The 16,589-nt window shown below is 46.7% G+C and overlaps 1 protein-coding gene across 8 annotated transcripts in view; it reads left to right on the forward strand.

The window, feature by feature from the left end:
• The first annotated feature begins 15,687 nt into the window (after window positions 1-15,687).
• MARK2 (microtubule affinity regulating kinase 2) overlaps window positions 15,688-16,589 on the forward strand; it is a 101,732-nt gene continuing 100,830 nt past the window's right edge. For all 8 annotated transcript variants that reach the window (XM_066610447.1, XM_066610450.1, XM_066610449.1 and 5 more), the window contains exon 1: window positions 15,688-16,165. In XM_066610447.1, coding sequence (XP_066466544.1) covers window positions 16,109-16,165 — 57 coding nt within the window. In that variant the 5' untranslated portion in view covers window positions 15,688-16,108. The remainder of the gene's footprint in view (window positions 16,166-16,589) is intronic.

Raw genomic sequence — 16,589 nt, forward strand, 5'->3', positions numbered from 1 at the left:
AGGAAGGCAGGGAAAGACCACCACTGTTGACTGGTGTTGATTCAGGGTTTCCAGGAGCCTTGGGAAAAAGCTCTGCACTAGGGCCCCCAAATTACTCCCTGCCTGTCCCCCAAAGGCAAATGGGTCATTACCACTGCCAGAGATAGTTGACCTCACATTTTCAAGGGTTGGCTCTCCAGCTGACCGCCCCTCCCCACCTCACTGCAATTGGCCTGGAAAAGACAGGAACTCCTGTGGAACTCCTTGTTACAGGATATGGTGATGACATCTGGATGCCTAAAAAGAGATTGTACAAATTTCTGGAGGAAAAGTCCATCACAGATTACAAGCCATGATGGTGCAACCTCCTGTTTTTAGAAGTAGGCTGCCTCAGAATGCCAGATGTAAGGGGATGTCACCAGAATGCAGGTCACTTGTGGACTTGTGCACTCCCTGAGGCATCTGTTGGGCCACAGAAAGCTGGACTAGGTGGGCCTTTGGCCTGATCCAGTGGGGCTCTTCTGGGGTGATTGGCAACTGTGCAAAAAGTGGAACCACGTCAATGGACAGCAAGGCTTTCGAAAAGATTTCATTCCTCGGTCTGAAAAAGGTGGCTACAACAGCAGATGTTTCCCATAATGCAACAGAAAACAATGCCACTTTTCCATGGGGAAAAATTGAGCAAAATTCCTTTTTAAAAATATGTGTTTCCTCACATACACACACAAATAATTAATTGCATATTACAATTAATGAATGACATATTTTACACATGCAACTAATTGTAGATTACAATCCATTACAGACACACAAAATTAATTGCACGTTGTAATTAATTAATGCCATATACACACCATTAAATACATATTACAATTATTTAATGACATACTGTACATGCAGTATTAATTCTATATTGTTGGCATCCTTCAGTCTCGGAAGACTATGGTATTGTGCTCTGAATGGTGGTTCTGGAACAGTGTCCTCTCTAGTGCACAAAGCCTGGGTAAGGAAGATATGGAGCATGTCTGTTGCATGCAGCAAATCCCCCCTCTCTACGTCGCTGAAGTGGTCCAATGGAAAGGCAGTGGCCAATACAGTTGGTTTCAGCGGCGTTGCAGGAGTTGCCAGAACGTGACTGTGTTCAGCCATGAACTGCCTCAGGGACTCCGGCTCCGGATTTTGCCTCAAGGTTGACTCCTGAAGTCTTTTCCATAACTGGATGTAGCCACAAGGCAGTGGAGGTTTGGGATCAGAGTTTTCCTTCTCTCAGATGTGCTGCCTTCCCAGGCTAAGGAGTCCCATCTACCATCTACCATCTACATCTAAGGTTGTTTAGTTGCCTCTTAGGACAAGTACAGCCAAACTGAGGGCCTATTCTTATCCCCCAGGGGTTAATTTTAATTAACCATTTTAATTCTATATTACAACCAGTTAATTACACATCATACACACAGAATTAATTATATATTTCTATTAATGAATGACATATTATACACATTCAAGTAGTGGTATAGTTTAATTGATTCATTGATTGATTACATATACTTACAATTAAATGTATATCACAATTATTTAATTACATATTGTACACACAGCATTAATTGTATATTACAATTGAATATGAACAAAAAGCCGAGACATCACCATGTCAACAAAGGTCCATATTGTTAAAGCTATGGTTTTCCCAGTTGTAATGTATGGTTGTGAGAGCAGGACCATAAGGAAAGCTGAGTGCTGAAGAACAGACGATTTCGAATTATGTTGTTGGAGAAGACTTTTGAGAGTCCCCTGGACTGCAAGGAGATCAAAGCAATCCTACAAGAAATCAACCTTGACTGGTCATTGGAAGGACAGATGATGAAGCTGAGGCTTTGGTCATCTCATAAGAAGGGATAACTCTTTAGAAAAGACCCTGATGCTGGGAAAAATTGAAGGCAATGGGACGGCAGAGGATGAGATAGTTAGATAGTGTCATGGAGGCAATGAACATGAAGTGGACAAACTCCAGAAGTTAGTAGTAGACAGGGAGACCTGGCATGCTGTGCTCCATGGGGTCATGAAGAGTCAGACATGACTTAATGACTGAACAACAACAACAATTAATTAATTGATTATATATCAAACACACATTTTCCCCAATCTCTACCCTACCCATTTCCCAAATCTCTACCCTAGCCCCATATTTTTAGGGGTCATTCAGTACAAATAGTATCATGTCACCAGGCCCCCAGCTCCTGAATCTCAGAGGTGTTTTTTTTTTGGGGGGGGGGGTGAGTCTGGCAATAATCTGACAGTGTTAGTGAACTTGCATCCATCTGCCATCTAGGCCAGTCATTTTCAACCATTGCGCCATGGTACACTGGTGTGCCTCAGACGGTCTGCAAGTGTGCCGCGAGAGTTTGGGGAAGGGTCATTTGTTAGTAGGGCCACTGGGGAATGTGAGCCCCTGCTCTCAGTGGGTGTAAAAAACTGATGGTGTGCCTTGACAATTTTAGCACCTTGTCAGTGTGCCATGAGATGGAAAAGGTTGAAATCGCTGATCTAGGCCTTGGGCACCATGGGAACATACATGTGCTCTCCACAGCATCATCATCATCATCATCATACAGGTATTTCTTGGTCCTTTCTTGGTCCTCAGATTTCTCCTTAGACTTTATTCAAGGCGGTTTACATAGGCAGCCAAATTTAAATCCCCGTAGGGATTTTCACAATTTGAAAGAAGGTTTCTGTCTTTCAAGAAACCACAACATTCAGGTGTTTCTTTCTTGATCTGGTTTCACATTCTGGCCTCCATCCTCCCACGCTCAGAGCAGATGGAATAGCTCGTCTCAGCTTGTCAGCTGCTTCAAGGTCGCACGGTGCCGGTGGCCTCGAACCGGCGACCTTCAAATGTTATCTTCAGGCAAATGGAGGCTCAACCCTCTAGACCAGACCTCCTGCCCCCACAGCATGGGGGACATGCCAGGGGAGCCCTCCCGGAAGGGCTCAACAGCCAGCCCTGCCGCCGTTCAGATCAATGGCAATATGACAAGATAACCAATCTGCAAGCTTCGGAGTTTTCCAGAACTCAGGCTGAACATCATGCAAAATTGGGGGTGTTGTGGAAACGACTCCAAACCTTGCCAACTGTTTTGTGACATATTAGCTGGCTCTAATGAAGAGACATGTTTTATTGGCCCACCTTCTAAGTCTCTTTCCACACTGCCACCTAGTGGACAGCACTCTGCATTACACATTTATCTGCACTGATTTTCTAATTATTTTATATCATGTTTGCATGCCAGGGGAAGAATCTCTCCTTCTGCCTGTCCCGAATGTCCTGCTAACCCATTTCACTGAATGAGCCCTGGTTCTAATTCTGAGAGCGAGGGCGCAATCCCCCATCTCCACCCCATGCAGTGGCGTAGCTAATGATCATGTAGCTCGGTGCCAAGTTCAAAATGTTGCCCCAGAAGTGATGTCACAACTGGAAGTGACAACACGCCCGGGCTTTTTAAAAAGTGAAAATTGAGAAGAACCCACCTCCCCCCCAGCAGCTCACCACCCACTTGCTCTGCTGCCTCCCCCCAGTCAGTGGCATAGATTAGGCATATATCTGCTACCTGAGGTCAAAGATTTTGTAGCCCCCTCTGCATGACAAAATCAAATTTAATTAATTAAATAAATAAGTTATTGGTTCCATGCTGTCTCATAACAACATTGGCACTCAGAACAATCAGTCTCACAGTTCAGTTTGGAGTTAAGCAAATCCACTTTTTGTTCCACAAGGCAGTTATGTTTTCATTTTCTGGTTAATTGGCCATACCTTTTGATAGAATACAGATATTCCAGTGCGGTTTGTTGCACTGCATTGAGCATTAAATTACCTTTCCAATGATATATAACATGATGGTATTGTTCATATATACCAAGATTTTTACAATTTTGGTCGCTAGTGTCAAACTCAGCTTGTTGCCCCCCCTAAATCTTGATGCCCAGTGCACTGCTACCCCCTGCACCCCCTTAGCTACGCCACTGACCCCATGCATGGTTTTAAAAGCCTCAGTCCTCTCCCCAATATTTGCCTTAACCTGATTTGGGGGAGGGGGCTGTGATTCTGCTGTCCCCTGCTTGTTGCAAAGAGCTGCTTTAGGGTCAAACAGGCCCTCCAAGAAGAGATTTCAGCCAGGAAAAACAGGGGAAAGCATTCAATCCCCCAGTTGCATCATGCCCTCCCAGGTGCACGTTTTCTGATGCAAGAGGAAATTCCAAAACCAGTCTCTTAATGATACATTTAAGGAAACACCCTGTTTGTGCCTGAGATCATGACAATAGGATTTCAAGTGATTTCATCCCCTCCTTCCTGGAAAGCATGACAGACCAGGCAGTGCTCACACCAACCTGAAACCACGTTTAGGCAGGTGAATATGATCTCTAGCTCAGCAGATCATCAGAGCCCCTGCTTTGCATGGGGAACATCCTGGAGGAGTGGGAAACCCCCCTTTCTGAAACATTGCAGAGCTGCTGCCAGTCAGTGCCTGACAATGCTGGACTGTATACACCGAGGGTCTGACTCAGGAGGAGGCAGCTTTCTGTGCCTCTAAATTATGGCATGATTGTCCCTGTCTCATCTATACTTCCTCTTCCTTCCCTTTCCTTGCATTGATTTCATATTGTAAACCTCTTGGGGCAGGGGCTGTCTTCCTGCTACTTGTAAGGTGACATACTGTATGCTAATAGTCTGTGGAACTCCGTGCCACGGGATTTGGAGATGTCCCTGGCCTTGATGCCTTGAAAAGGGGATTGGACAAATTTCGAGAAGAAAAGTCCATCATGGGTTACAAACCATGATGGGTATGTGCAACCTCTTGGTTCTAGAAGTAGGCTTCTCTGAATGCTAGATGCAAGACAGGGGCAACAGGATTATAGTTATCTTGTGGTCCTGTGAGCTCCCTGGGGCATCTGGAGGGCCACTGTGAGATACAGAAAGCTGGACTAGATGGGCTTTTGGCCTGATCCAGTGGGGTTCTTCTGATGATTCTATGATGTTCAAATGGCACATTGTTGGCAACCTTCAGTCTCGAAAGACTATGGTATCGCGCTCTGAGTGGTGGTTCTGGAACAGCGTCTAGTGTGGCTGAAAAGGCCAATTCGGGAGTGACAATCCCTTCCACACTGGGAGCAAGTGCAGTCTGTCCCTGGTCTGTCTCCCTGGCTATGGGCCTTCCTTCTTTGCCTCTTTGCCTCAGACTGTTGGCCAAGTGTCTCTTCAAACTGGGAAAGGCCATGCTGCACAGCCTGCCTCCAAGCGGGCCGCTCAGAGGCCAGGATTTCCCACTTGTTGAGGTCCACTCCTAAGGCCTTCAGATCCCTCTTGCAGATGTCCTTGTATCGCAGCTGTGGTCTACCTGTAGGGTGCTTTCCTTGCACGAGTTCTCCATAGAGGAGATCCTTTGGGATCCGGCCATCATCCATTCTCACGACATGACCGAGCCAACGCAGGCGTCCCTGTTTCAGCAGTGCATACATGCTAGGGATTCCAGCACATTCCAGGACTGTGTTGTTTGGACTGTGTTCCAGGACTGTGTTGTCTCCAGCAGCTCATGGATCGTTTTAGCAAGGCCTGCCAAGATTTTGGACTGACGATCAGCCTGAAGAAAACACAGGTCATGGTTCAGGATGTGGACTCACCTCCCTGCATTACAATCTCTGCGCATGAACTGGAGGTTGTCCATGACTTTGTGTACCTTGGCTCAACGATCTCCGACACTCTTTCTCTCGATGCCGAGCTAAACAAATGCATCGGTAAAGCAGGTACCACGTTTTCCAGACTCACAAAGAGAGTCTGGTCCAACAAGAAGCTGACGGAACATACCAAGATCCAGGTCTACAGAGCTTGTGTCCTGAGTACATTTCTGTACTGCAGCGAGTCATGGAATCTTCGCTCACAACAAGAGAGGAAACTGAACGCTTTCGACATGCGCTGCCTCCGACGCATTCTCGGCATCACCTGGCAGGACAAAGTTCCAAATGGCACATAGGCATTAAATAATATATTTAGTATCGCTATTACAACAAAGAGTTGTGGCTTCGGAAAGACAAGCAAATTTAAATGATTGATCCATTCAGTGTGGCTGACCCTACTAATTTAATACCTGTCTTAGGACAGAAAACCATGGTTTTGATTGAATCCTAATCATTCATTTCATTTCATAAACCTTTATTGGCATTAAAAACAGTTGAATACATAAGGTAGCTTGCCTTCATTTACACGTCCCAAATAATAGTTCACGAGCGATTATGTTTTTTGATAACCGCCACCAGGAAGTCCGCTACCAAGTTTGTAATTACTTCGGAGCTATCCTCAAGGAGCAAGCCCACACGGCCTTCGAAGGGGCCAATAAAGTTAGATAATATTGACTCTAATAGGCGTTCACGAAGATAATTATGAGCGGAGCAGTGACACAAAATATGGGCAACAGTATCGGGTTCCAGGTGGCAAAATTCACAAATTCTACACTCATGTGGGATATTTTGAAACCTTCCAGAGAGGACTGTAGAAGGGAAAATATTAAATCTTGCAAGTATAAAGGCTTGCCTCTTGCCAGGATTCAGTAACTTTCGGAAATAGTTAAAACCATGACCAAAAGAGGGAGTCAGGCCAAAATAACACGGGGAGCAGGTAGGGTTGAGGTTACAAATAAGTAACTGAGTTTCCTCCCATAATTTAGTCCTTAAGATCAAATACCCTTGATTAAGGTCAGTGTCTGGTGGAGATTCCAAAGAAAGGCCCATATTTTGAAGTTTAACTTTTTACTCCATGCCAATAAAGGTTGTTGAATTGAATTGAACTTCAAAAAGTCTATGCCAGGTGGAAATGTAAGGGTCCTTTAAAAGGTCAGTAAGCAAGGAATCGGGGAGGAAGTTAAGATGAAGATGTAGCCAAAATTTGATGGCCAAGGATCATGCCATAGTTGAGAGAAGATGGATACCCAATTCAAGGAATCCTAATCAAACTTGCTGGGAAGAGTCAAATGGCATCCTAAAGAGAGAGAGGGGACATGCACTAAAATTGAGTGTTGGGAGGACAGACAAAAGAAAACATTCCTTATCTGGCCTGGACGCCTTTAAAAGGGGATTGGACAAGTTTCTGGAGGAAAAATCCATTACGGGTTACAAGCCATGGTGCACGAAGTCTTATCCTTTGCCACAGGTTGGCCTTCCTGAGTTTCAGGGTCTTTGAGGCCCAAATTCTTTTCTTGCAGGTGTATTTGTATTGAACAAGTTAGACCCAGTGGTGTCAAACCCGTTTCATCTGGTGCAGGGTTCTCTAAAATTTTCGGCTGAAGGGCAGCATCAAATATCTCGCACGGTGTTGAGGGCCGGGGCAAAAAATTAAATATAAAATTTAAATAAATACATTAGATATGGAACTTAGATGAATGAATGAATGAATGAATGAATGAATGAATGAATGGGTTCAAATGTCCAGGATTTCTCCAAGCACCAACACAGCCCAAGAAATAAAGCACACACACTTAAATGGACCCCCATTCCTCCACCCTTCAAGCACAACTCTGGTTGTGTTTGGTCAACTGGGCCAGAGGCTCTCAGGGGATCAGAGGTTGGCCGCGGGCCAGATAGAGGCTCTCCGTGGGCCACATATGGCCCCCGGGCCGGGGTTTGGAAACCCCTGATCTAGTGGGCCGAATAGCATTCATGGCACCTGCTGAGGACCAGAAGTGACATCATTAAGCAGAAAGTGACATCATTGAGCAGATGATGGCCAGAAATAAGCACTTTGTTCTCACAGAGAAACTTATTAGCTGCAAATGACAGGAGAGAAAAAGTGAAAATCTTGTTCATAATTTCAAGAAATTATCAAGCTGGGAGAGTCCAATTATAATGGAGGCTGGAGAAATTACTGTTTGGGACTGCATCTTGCTCACAGGCCTTATGTTTGACACCCCTGGCCTTGGTTAATGCTTCACATAAGTGATAAAATGTAAAATAAAACACTAAATAAAACAATAAGAAGCTTTTGCTGCAAGAAATCTGTTTGACTTTAAGATGCCACCAGACTCTTCCCAGTGACTTTGATTCTGTTCATTCAGAATTAAATCACTTCTGAGTAGACATGCATAGGATCACACTGAAAAGAGGTGCACTTGTGTATTTAATACATACACCTCATACCCTGCCCCAAAGGGCAGCGCCAGTTGGTAGACAGGGGTGGGTCTGTCCAGTGCCGCTGAGACAAAATAAGCTCAGGTGGAAGGCTATGAAGGTTGTTTATTGTTTCAGCAAGGCATGCCTGTGGCCTCTGGGAGACTCAGCTCAAATTCACAAGGCACTCTTCAGAGGGACCCTTTTATACATTTCTGGCTCTTTGTCCTAAGATCTAGACTTCCCATTGGCTGAAATTTCACATCATAGATGGGGTAAACTCCCAATAGGCTATAGATAACGTTAGAGACACTTATTCACATCCATCAATCCAATTAAAATTAATTTGACAGGTCTTCTCACTATCCTCATTTAAAGAGATGACACAATGTACTTTTGCCTGATACCATTATCTTATCAGGATACTTTTCCCTTGTGTTAATGTAAACATTGAACACCTGCGGGACCTCTGCCAAACTAAGGTTTCCTGTCTTTTATTAAGTATCTTTTAAATTTCTCTAAAATCAAGTAACTTTTAGTCACCTATGGCCTGCTTCTATTTCAGTTGCAATTCAAACAAAGAATCTCCAAAAGCAGAAGTTTCTCTGGAACTCTTCCACTTTGTCCCTTTCATCTTTTCGCCCTCTCCTTACTTTCAAAAGTGAGACTCCTTGTCTCACTTTGACTTGTTCAAGGATGCTTGCTTATCTAATTAAAATGTGTGCTGTATTCTAAAGTTCATCTCTTGCAGGTGTCTTGTGGTTAGCTAGCTAGACACTTTGTTAGTTTGCCAAGAAACATTGCCAACTGATAGAACTACCTTGACATTTTAGCAGAGCAGTTAATTTAGCAGAGCAGTTAATTCCCAGGGCAGCTTTCCCCTAAGTTCATGCTTTCTCTGTCTCCTTCTCCATTACACTGTATTGATGGTTGCCACAGGTTTGGCTATCTTTTCTTGGGAGGGGATCTGAGACAGGTAAGCAGGCGTCACATAGCAGCCATAAAAACTGAATATGGTGATTGAGCACTCTCTTAAAACAAAAATTCCCTCCCAAGTAAAAGAGAATGGGGCTCAATTCTTCTGACACTTCCTAACAATGCAAGCATGCTTTTTGTTGCAGAACAATTGCTTTATTTTTTAGGAAGCTGCTGTACTGAGTCAGAGCCTTGGGCCATCTAAGGGCCCAATCCTATCCAACTTTCCAGCCCTGGTGCAGCTGCAGTGCAGCCCCAAGGCAAGAGAACATATGTTCCCTTACCTTGTGGAGGCCTCCATAACTACCCTTCCATCACAAGATGCAGCGCAAACCCCATTGGCAAGCTACACCAGGGCTGGAAAGATGGATAGGATTTGGCCTTAAGACAGCCCTGTCTGCCCTGACCAGCAGCAGCTGCCCAGGAGTTCAGAAAGGAATTTTTCTCTGCTGCACCTGGAGATATGGCCTGGGTGGAACCTGGGACCTTAGTGGTTAAGATTGCTGTGGACAGTTTAGTGCATTGAGTGACAGACCAGGAGCAGTACAGTTGCAACTCTAGGCACGCTTACTTGGGAGTAAGCCCCCCCTGAATTCACCCTTCTGAGAAGTGTACAGCAGTTTCCCAAACTGTGGGTCACAAGCCGATATTGGTGGGTCGCAAAAAATGAACCCAGTTTCAGACTTTTGTCTAGCTTAACTGCAGATTTTGCTCCTTAGTTCAGCCTTCTGGAATAAGGGTCTGGGGGAACAGAACTTGAACTTCATTTCTAGAGAGAGTCTAGAGTTTGTCTATACACATAGAGACATACAAACTATAAGTAAGTTCTCTAGCAGTCTTGGAAGCACAGGACCCCAATTGTTATAATTTATTAATAAATATTATTAATTAATAACATATTTTCTTCTAGATCTCTTTTTTTGTTTGTTTGTTTAGTGGGTCATGATAGATTGTCATTTTTAGAAGTGGGTCCCAGAGCTAAAAAGTTTGGGAAGCATTACAGGATTCACTCACTAACCTGGCCTCTGAGGCAGTGACGTCACCTTGTCGCATGACAAGGTGACATCATTTCTGGGTTCTCCCAGGAGGAGAGGGTGGTGGCAGCTTTACGCCCCGTGTTCCTTCTCCTGTGGAGGCTTCCCTTTGAAGGAGAAGGAAGGGGTCAGGACCTCATCTGTAAATAGGGTGGAGTCTGAAGGGCAGTCATGCACTCCCCCTGGCATAGCCCTCCGGGCAGGTTCCCCTCAAGCTCCACCCTAGTCACACCTCTGGGAAGCATTGATGTATAGCAGTGTTTCCCAAACTGTGAGTTGGGACCTACTATGTGGGTCATAAGCCAATTTCAGGTGGGTCCCCATTCATTTTAATGTGCATTTTTAATATATTAGACGGGATGCTCCCCATGGTCTGTGACTGCATTTGGGGAAATGTTGCATATCTGTACTTTTAATAGGCTACCGTGTATATACTTTTAACCATGATAGTCAATGGGGCTCACTCCCAGGTAAGTGTGGATAGGATTGAATGGGATGTTTGGGGATCAGCAACAGCTTTGTTGGGTTTTGAGCGTTCTTTATTTTAAAAAATTTTTTAAATGCATACTTATTGCAAACTTTTAAGGGTGCAATCCTAACCCACTTTCCAGCACCGACATAAGGGCAGTGCAACTCCGAGGTAAAGGAACAAACATTGCCTAACCTTGAGGAGGCCTCCGTGACTGCCCCCCAACTGCAGGATGAAGCACATGCCCCACTGGCACAGGTATACCAGTGCTGGAAAGTTGGTTAGGATTGTGCTCTAAGTTGCATACTAATGGCCCAATCCTATCCAACTTTCCAGCTCAGGTGCAGCTGCAATGCAGCCCCGAGGTAAGGGAACAAATGCTCCCATACCTTGAGGAGGCCTATGTGACTGCACCCCCACCACAGGATGCAGTGCACGCCCCATTGATATAGCTGCACAGGCCCTGGAAAATTGGATAGGATTGGGCTCTAAGGCTGCAATCCTAACCACACTTTCCTGAGAGTAAGCCCCATTGAACAAAATAGGATTTACTTCTGAGTAGACCTGGTTAGGATTGTGACCTTAATTTATTTGATTTTGTCACACGGGGGGTGTTAAAAATTTTTCTGCTTGATGATGTCACTTCTGGCCGTGACATCACTTCCAGGTTAATGACATCACTTTCGGTGGGTCCCAACAGATTGCCATTCTAAAAAGTGGGTCCTGGTGCTAAGAAGTGTGAGAACCACTGGTGTATAAGACTGCACTGTTAGTAGGGAGCTAGGCCTGCTGCAATGCCCCATGTGCCCACGAGGGGGCAGAGCAGAATTGTGCTTATTCTCCATTTCCCGATTCTCCCCCCACTTGTCAATTTATGCAGAGCTCTTGAAAGAAAGCATCCATGGGAGCAACAGAAGCAGGTCACAGGTGCATGACCTGTGCCCATCACAACTGACACCCCCCCCTCACAAGCTTTTCACTGCATATTTTCCCACCCACCTTGCGGTGTGACAGTGTCTGCAACAGGAAAGGACACTGAAAGGTGTGGATGGAAGGGTGGGGTGGGGGCGATGGTGCTTCTGTGCTGTTCTCGGGATTGCAAAATCCCACGCTCTTGGAATTCCTCACACTTGCTCACACCTCACAACCATCAAGGAGGGGTGGGGAGGAACGAAGGAAGCAAATGCAACAGAGTCAACGCTACTGGGAGAGGGCTGCGGCCTCCCCAGTCTCGAGACGGGCCAAGTCTGTTCTCTGAAGATACAGCTTTGCTGTATCCTGAATCATCAATAGATCAGTGGTGTAGCAGTTACCTTCCATGCAGAAAATCCAAAACTGAATTGCTGCTCCGTTTTGTTGGAGACACTCTAGCCAACCACTCTCCTCCACTCCATCCCCTGCTTCTTTTTTGACACTCTAGCCCACTACTCTACTCTCCTCCACACTTCCTGTTTGCTCTGTCCTGGCTCTTTCCAAAATTGGGGACCAGCCCAAGCGGAAGTACTGCTCAAATACTTTCAGCACTCCTTTTTTGGGTTGTTTTTCTTCAACCCCTGCCCTCATCATGGCACTGCAGCCTCCTCCTCACTTTGCTTCCTCTTATCCGCCACAGTTCCTGCAAAGCTGGCCAGCTGGGCTGGTTCCTTCCTGGGAGCAGAGCCTCCCCAAGGACTGCAAGCAAGATAAGGATGAGGCAGTGGCTGGGTGGAGCAGCTAACAGGTGAAAGACACGTGGCCTAGAGGGGATGGTGGGTGGGCATGGTGTAGCCCCCCACCAGCTCACCACCAACCCTAGCTTGCTGTTAGAGATAGCCCCATCTTGGGGGTAGGCTGACCCCACCGGAGAAGGAGGAACACTGGAGGAGGAACAGAAGGTGTGTGGAAGTGGTTCCCCACTCACCAAACTGCTGCCTGAAGCGACCACCTCAGGCGGCCTTATGGATGGGCCAGCCCTGATCACTGTAACCTTATGCGACAAAATCAACCTAACCCCAAGGAGATAAAAACCACCCTTTACAGCTCACTGCTTTGTTCTGGTTTTGTGGTTCAAATGACTCTCCTCTGCTTCCTGAGCCAAGGAGACATCGAATCACTTTCCCGGATGCTGTTCTTCACTGTCTGCTCTGTGTTAATACTGTATACAATTGTGAGCTGCAGCGATTGTGAGCTGCCTTGAGTAAGTCCAGGCTGGACACAAAAAGGCTATTCGCACACACTTAGTAATATATACAGTACAGTATATTTTATTCTAACCAACCAATATGGCTATATGTGATTTTTGTTGTCTTGGATAATGTATCTGACTATCCCACAGAGGGATTTTGGGTCTGGAGGAAAAATGATTTTTATCCCCTGAAGGCAGGACTTTAATCCTTAGGGGTTAAATATCTTCCAGATCAGCTGGAGGAGGTGGGGTAGAAAGACAGAGTGAGAGAGCCCAGACCCTAGGCGGGAATCCTGGAATTGTTTCCATCAGTTGCCCCCCCCCCCATGTTCTCCTTCAGCAGTGACTCCAGAGGGGAATGGGGTACACCCTGGGATGAACAACATCAGTCAGATATTCTACCCATCATGCTTTACCCTTAATTAAAAATATAATTATTTATTAATATTAATTTATCAATGCTAATCAACATAATATTAATTAATTAATTAACATATAATTGTATTGGCAACCTTCAGTCTTGAAAGACTCTGGTATCGCGCTCTGAAAGGTGGTTCTGGCACAGTGTCTAGTGTGGCTGAAAAGGCCAATCCGGGAGTGACAATCCCTTCCGCACCGGGAGCACGTGCAGTCTGTCCCTGGTCTGTCTCCCTGGCTGTGGGCCTTCCTTCTTTGCCTCTTTGCCTCAGACTGTTGGCCAAGTGTCTCTTCAAACTGGGAAAGGCCATGCTGCACAGCCTGCCTCCAAGCGGGCCACTCAGAGGCCAGGGTTTCCCACTTGTTGAGGTCCATCCCTAAGGCCTTCAGATCCCTCTTGCAGATGTCCTTGTATCGCAGCTGTGGTCTACCTGTAGGGCGCTTTCCTTGCATGAGTTCTCCATAAAGGAGATCCTTTGGGATCCGGCCATCATCCATTCTCACGACATGACCGAGCCAATGCAGGCGTCTCTTTTTCAGCAGTGCGTACATGCTAGAAATCAATACTAATTAATTAAACAAATACATAATAAGATGAATAATAATTAATTGACTACTATAATTGATATTAATTAACACAATATAATTGATTAATATTAATTAATTATACAATTAATAGTAATTAATTTACATAATCTAATTGATATTAATTGACATAATATAATTAATTAATATTTATTAAATATGCAAATGCATCATATGATGCACAGTAATTAACATAATATAATTACCATTAATTAGCAATATAATTCAGTGATTCAGAGCTGTGGGTTGGGACCCACCAGATGGGTTGCGAACCAATTTCCCCATTCATTTCAATATTTTATTTTTAATATATTAGGGTGCAATCCTAACCAAGTTTCCAGCAATGGCATAGCTGTGCCACTGGGGCATGTGTGGGGCAACCTGCAGCTGGGGGTCAGTCATGGAAGTGTCCTCAAGGTAAGGCAGTGTTTGTTTCCTTAACTCGGAGTTGCATTGCCCTTAAGACAATGCTGGAAAATTTTCTAGTGCCAGTGCAGCTGTGCCAATGGGACAAGCACTGCATCTGGCAATGGAGGCCTCCTTGTGATATGGAAACATTTGTTCCCTTACCTTCTGGCTGCATTGCGGCTGCATCAGGGCTGGAAAATTGGACAGGATTGGGCCCTTAGACTGGTCTGTGGCTGCATTTGGGGAAATGTTACAGACCTGTACTTTTAACATTCTACTCTGCATATGCTTTCAACAATGATAGTCAATGGGCCTTCCTCTTGGCTGACAGCCCAGTCCTATGCATATCTACTCAGAAGTAAGTCCCACTACAATCAATGGGGCTTACTGCTAGGAAAGTGTAGATAGGATTGGGCTGTAAGTGTGGTGTGGGTAGGATTGCAGCCTAGGATTGTTCAAAATTTTCCTGCTTGATAATGTCACTTCCAGTCATGACATCACTGGATGTCCTGGATTACAAGCCATGATGTGTATGTGCAGCCTCCTGATTTTAAAAATGGGCTACGTCAGATGCAAGGGAGGGCACCAGGATGCAGGTCTCTTGTTATCTGGTGTGCTCCCTGGGGCCTTTGGTGGGCTGCTGTGAGATACAGGAAGCTGGACTAGATGGGCCGATGGCCTGATCCAGTGGGGCTGTTCTGATGTTCTTATGACAGATTCTCATTCTACATAAGAACAACCCCACTGGAAGTCCAGCTTCCTGCATCTCACAGTGGCCCACCAAATGCCCCACGGAGCACACCAGACAACAGGAGACCTGCATCCTACAAAGTGGGTCCCAGCACCAAACCACTGTGTTAATGAATTAATGTCAATTATATTGTGTTAATTAATTACTATTCATCATATGATGTATGTTTAATTAATTAATTAATCAATCTGTTTGATTGATCTGCTTAACTAACTAACTAATTAATTAATCTGTTTAAGGTCCTGAGATTCTCATTGTAAAAAGTGGGTCCTGGTGAGATGTGTGAGAACCACTGAGATAATTAATTAAATAAACAAATACATCATATGATGCATGGTAAATAATTAACATAATATAATTACCCTTAATTAACAATATAATTAATTAATATTAATTGCAAAAGCAAGTGCATCACACTTTGGGGGCTCCAAAGCTTTCCAGGAGCTCCAGCGCTCCCTGCCTCGCGGGGCTTCCTCGCATTGCAACCACAGCGAGGGACGCCGCCGGGCGGAGAGATCTTCGGCTGTTTCCGTGGCCCCGAACCTCCCTCGGCTGTTTCCGTAGACGCCGAACTCCTTCGGCTGCGCCCCCTCCCCCTCCGGAGACTGCTAGACTACGAGGGGAGAAGACTTTGGCCCCGCCCACTGCACGGAATCCCCACCCCCTCGCGCTCGGCCGCTCGGGCATTTCCGTGGCCCCCCGGGAGGCGTTCGGGTATTTCCGGAAGCGCAGGCGGAACTTCCCGAAGCCCGGCGGAGGCGGCCATGTTGGGAGCCGCCGCCGCTGTTGCTGTGTGAAGCGGAGGAGCGGCGAGTGGAACCCGGGCGCTGCGCGGAGACGGGAAGGGCGCCGGAGCCGGTCTCGGAGGCTTCCAGCCGCGTCCAGGCCCGCCTCGGGGTCCGGCTGCAGCTCGCTGCGCACCCTCGACCGGCGCGGCCTAGTTCCAGGACCGCATCCCCGGCCTCGCGTGACCCGCCCAGCCGGGCACCCTGCACCCTGCCCGGCCTGGACCCCCATGTCAGGTGGGCGCCGGCGCTGCTGCCTTGCGGCCCCACGGTGAGCCCCTTCCATGCTGGTGGCCCGGCCGCCCCCCCCGCCCTGAGGAGGAGCAGCAGCCAGGCCCTCCAGCCGGGCAGGGTCCGGGCGAGGGAAGAGCCCAGCGGCGGGCCCAGGCCTGAGCCATGTCGACCAGCGGGAGGAGCCCGCTGCCCACCGTCAATGAGAGGGACACCGAGCAGGTAGGGGTCGCCCTTGGCTTTCTGGGGGGCGGGGAGGGGGCTCTTCTGGGTTGCCACCTTTTCCCCACCCACCCTGCTCCGCCGCTGCCTTTGAAGCAGCAAGCAAGGCACATGCAGAAATCTGGCCCTGGGGTAAGCTGCCCCCCACCTCTGCACCCCTTGGAATGGTGGTGGGGGGGGTGAGGCGATTGTGGGAGAAAAAGCAGGCAAGGCGCATGTAGAAATCTGGCCCTGGTGTCAGTTGTTCTCCCCCCCTCCACCACCACCTCTGCACCCCTTGGAACAGTGATTGGGCGTGAAGCAGTTTGTTGGGGAGAAACCTACACCCCTTCTCAGTCAGGGTGTTGGCAAAAAGGCAGCTTGAAAGGAAGGAGCAGGAGAAGGTGGCAGCTTCACAGCAGGAGGAAGTGGCTCCAAGAAAGGT

Source organism: Tiliqua scincoides, chromosome 15 (assembly GCF_035046505.1).
Source record: "Tiliqua scincoides isolate rTilSci1 chromosome 15, rTilSci1.hap2, whole genome shotgun sequence".
Lineage (NCBI taxonomy): Eukaryota > Metazoa > Chordata > Lepidosauria > Squamata > Scincidae > Tiliqua > Tiliqua scincoides.